The 3,936-nt window shown below is 32.7% G+C and overlaps 1 protein-coding gene across 1 annotated transcript; it reads right to left on the reverse strand.

Moving 5' to 3' along the window:
• Positions 1-712: 712 nt before the first annotated feature.
• Positions 713-3,396, reverse strand: LOC120087631 (ubiquitin-NEDD8-like protein RUB1). Its single transcript, XM_039044470.2, has 3 exons — positions 3,186-3,396; positions 2,250-2,509; positions 713-1,135 (listed from the first exon to the last, which is right to left on the reverse strand). Exons 1-3 carry the CDS (start codon positions 3,276-3,278, stop codon positions 1,024-1,026), a joined length of 465 nt encoding a protein of 154 aa, XP_038900398.1. The 5' UTR covers positions 3,279-3,396; the 3' UTR covers positions 713-1,023.
• Between the last annotated feature and the right edge of the window lie 540 nt (positions 3,397-3,936).

A 3,936-nucleotide genomic window follows, 5' to 3' on the forward strand; every position in this document is an offset into this window, starting at 1 on the left:
CCTCGGAAAAATTGTTTCTCTAAAACGTTAGATTTATTTATATATATATATAATTTAAGGCTCATTTGGTAATTATGGTTTTTAATTTTTAAAATTAAGCATATAAACATCTCTTCTGCCTCTAAATCTTTTTACTTTATTATTTACTTTCTACTAATATTTTAAAAAATCAAGCTAAGTTTTGAAAACTAAAAAAAAAATATCTATATATATTGTTTTTGTTTTTTAAAATTGACTAAGAATTCGACTATTTCACCTAAAGAAAGATTTTTTTTTTTTTTTTTTTGACAATCTACCTAATCCTACAATAATCCTACAATATTTAGATGTCAAGAATATCCATAAGATATTAAAATCTAGGTAGGTGGACCACCTTGAATTAAACCCATAACCTCTTAACCCTTCATCAAAAATGATTTACCACTAAGTCAACTCATGATGGTTTTTACTTAAAAGATGAGTCATGGTAATAAATTAAAAAAAATGCTTAATTTTAAAAAAACCAAATAGTTACAAAAACACGCTGAGTTGTTTTAATAATTTCAACACAGACCCATGTTTCTCAAAAAAAAAAATGAAAAGAGAAATATTAGCAAACAATCCACATGGGCCACTATAATAAGAAGAAAGAAAGAGCATGAAACGCACCTGGCGAAGAACATCCAAACACTTTGTGCCAGTGATACAAGCCCTGGTCATAAACAGGAGAGGATTCATGAAAATAAAGTATAACCATATAATAATGATAATTGAGCTCCATTCCCCCAATAAAAATTGATAAACTTTGGGACTAAATTTTACAAACTCCTTCCACACAAACCAAATGGCTTAATGTTGAACTTGAAAAGAGATGGAGATACACAGGAGATGAAATCTCTATTACAGAGTAATTGATAAAAGTTTGGGCTCAAATACTTTTCCATTTATCCACACACATGCAAGATGCCGCTCATGCATTCATCCAGCACCAACAAAATAAAAACTGAAAATTCAGAATTTCAGTAGGTGACAGATAAAATGCTTTCACAGATAACCACCCCTCAGGGCAAGCACTAGATGGAGAACAGAACCACCCTCAATGTTATAGTCTTTAGCCGTTTTGTCATCACCAAGCTGTTTACCAGCATAAATGAGCCTGCAAAAAGCAGAGTACAATAGAATTCGTTAAAATAAGCACAGTGAATTCGAGTGATAACAAATCCTGCTAACCTGGTTAATCAATAACAAATCTCCTTTACAGTTCATAGATGACCAACCACATGAAATAGAAGAAATAATTTTGATGGAATTCAGAATTGTTGACTCGCTAATTCCCATTACATGGAAGCCAACTAGGGAAAGCCTACAAATCATGGACACTTAAACTTAAGTAACTTGATACAAGTCTAGCAAACTATCGATTGTTAGGCACCTATGCATTACTGCATTAGACCTTCGGAAATCAATTACTTACATTTTAAATTCAGATAATTGAACTTGAACAATGGAGTCGGTTTTCCAACTATGTGAAACTAACAAAAGTCTGTCAGTCTATATCAGGATCCTGAATCAACAGCTTCAATACTATTTTACATGAAGATGGGATTGAAAAGGAAAACAATTTAAAAAAAAAAACTATTTTACATGAAATTTTTGCTTTGAATTCCCATTTCTCAAGTGATTTTAAGGTTATTGGAAAATATGCTGGTTGCTCTTAGGTTTCTTTTATAAACCTTCATTATAAGACATTACCTAGCTGGGTAGAGTATTGTAAATCTTACATCTTCCTTTATATCTTATTATAAATGTACATTTCAATATTGAGAATAAAACTTCAAATACCTGAAGCATGTCAAAATACAACATACATACAAAATACTTAATAGGCATGTCCTGTCTTCTATTTTTAAGAGATGGATCCTTCGACCTTAGGAAAGGGAAATAGATATCTAATCCACTAAACTCTTCTCAAATTAGCAATAGATATGTCCTTAAATTGTTTGTTTTATGTCAGGACATTTTTAAATAAAACTTAAGTATGAAACAAATGTTGGAATCTAAAATCCACCAACTTTATTATTTCTTTCCAATCAAGTGCTAATGAATCCTGTGCTAAGTATAGGCAAGCTCCACACCAGATTGCATTCTTAAATAGAGAGGCACAATGACATATTTGAGGGAGATTAAACAAGTTACAAACATACACATATGCGTAAAGAAAGATATAGTCATTGTAGTTCAGGTAATTGGTGAAGAAGGTAAATGAATACCTTTGCTGTACAGGGGGAATCCCTTCTTTCTCCTCAACCCGCTCCTTGATACGATCAATTGTGTCAGTTGGCTCAATGTCAATCTCAATTTCCTTCCCGGTCAGAGTCTTGACCTTAATCATAGTCCCACCCCTAAGCCTCAAGACCAAGTGAAGGGTTGACTCCTTTTGAATGTTATAATCTGCAAGCGTTCGACCATCTTCCAATTGCTTACCAGCAAAAATTAGTCTCTGCTGATCGGGAGGAATACCTTCCTTGTCCTGCATAAAAACAAACCAATAAAACCAATGGCCTAACCTCCCCTGTTTGAAGCTAGAAGAAATACGCATTTCAAAATTCAAAATAATATTATTAACAAAAAAGGCCCGCTGGAATCAAATTGCCACATCAGTTTATGCTTGCAAAATAATTTTATTGATAAAGTGAAGTGGCAAGAATATAAAAATACACCTGAAAACAAAATCAAGCCATGGAAGAAGCTAAAATATGATAAACAAACATACGATAACAATAAGCATAAACTTAAACACCGCAAACATGATTTTAAAAAGAAAACCTACACCAACAGTCCAACTTAACATGTCTGCGAAACGCAACAAATCAAGAAAAATGAAATCACTAACGCTAATTTCTTGATCCTTCGTCCATTGGTTCATGCAATGACACAAAATCCATAGTAAACACATATTAGTGAGAACTGATGAAAAAATCAGAGTTTCCATAGCATCTCCTCTACGACTAAGACATAGATAAAGCAAGAACTTCCAAACGGCGAAGGAATCTCCAAGTAATCAGACTAAACATAAATCAAAAGCCATAAACATAAACCAGGGCCAAAGAAGAAGCAAAATTCAACAGCCTACACCAAAATAACTTGCGGGAGAAATGAATTAATTGAAAAGGTAATAGAACAGAAGGAAATCAGAAAATAAAGACCTGGATCTTGGCTTTGACGTTATCGATGGTATCACTGCTCTCAACTTCGAGCGTGATCGTCTTCCCAGTTAGGGTTTTGACAAAGATCTGCATCGCTTTTCCTTTTCTTCCGACGTTCTTTGTAACAGAGCGAGAGAATAAATTGACGAAGATAACGAATGGAGAATTGAAAGCCTAAAGAAATTTGGGCTAAATGCCTCTACTACTAATACTCTCATTCCCGCCTGCTTTTATATTTAAGATAAATGCCTTCATATTTTACCAAATTACCCCCTTCAACTTTTTTATTTTATTTTATTTTATTTTCGCCCTTTTCAACTCCAAATGGATGTTTAGGCACCCATTCAAAACGGTTAAACGGACTATAATAGTTTACCCAGTGTTTGTTAAAAAAATAGGCTATTAGAAAATTACATCTACCTCTAACAACTACCTTCAATGACTATTTTTGGTGGCCAACTCCAGTGAATGCCTCCGACATCACCTATGCAATTTACCTCCAACGACCAACTTCGACGATTAGTTCATAGTGTTTAATATTCTTTTATAATAAACTTGTGTATAAAAATACTTTTGAGAAAATATAACCAAATACATGAGTGCTTTTAATTTTAAACAAGTTTTTATGAAAAAATGATTAGATGAAAATGACTTTTCAAAAAATATTTTTCTTAGTCAATTTAAACATGTCATAATATATAACCAGTTTCATGGGTCTCGTCAAAGTTTAAAACAAAAAAAAATTGTGTGT

The sequence above is a fragment of the Benincasa hispida genome, chromosome 10 (genome assembly GCF_027475165.1).
Source record: "Benincasa hispida cultivar pf3 chromosome 10, pf3_genome.v1.1, whole genome shotgun sequence".
NCBI classification, from domain to species: domain Eukaryota; kingdom Viridiplantae; phylum Streptophyta; class Magnoliopsida; order Cucurbitales; family Cucurbitaceae; genus Benincasa; species Benincasa hispida.

Coding starts and splice junctions, on each gene's coding strand:
- LOC120087631 (XM_039044470.2), bottom strand. CDS start 3,278: ATGCAGATCTTTGTCAAAACCCTAACTGGGAAGACGATCACGCTCGAA. Junction 2,510..3,185: donor ACGTCAAAGCCAAGATCCAG/GTCTTTATTTTC, acceptor GTTTTTATGCAG/GACAAGGAAGGTATTCCTCC. Junction 1,136..2,249: donor ATTCCCCCTGTACAGCAAAG/GTATTCATTTAC, acceptor TGCTTTTTGCAG/GCTCATTTATGCTGGTAAAC.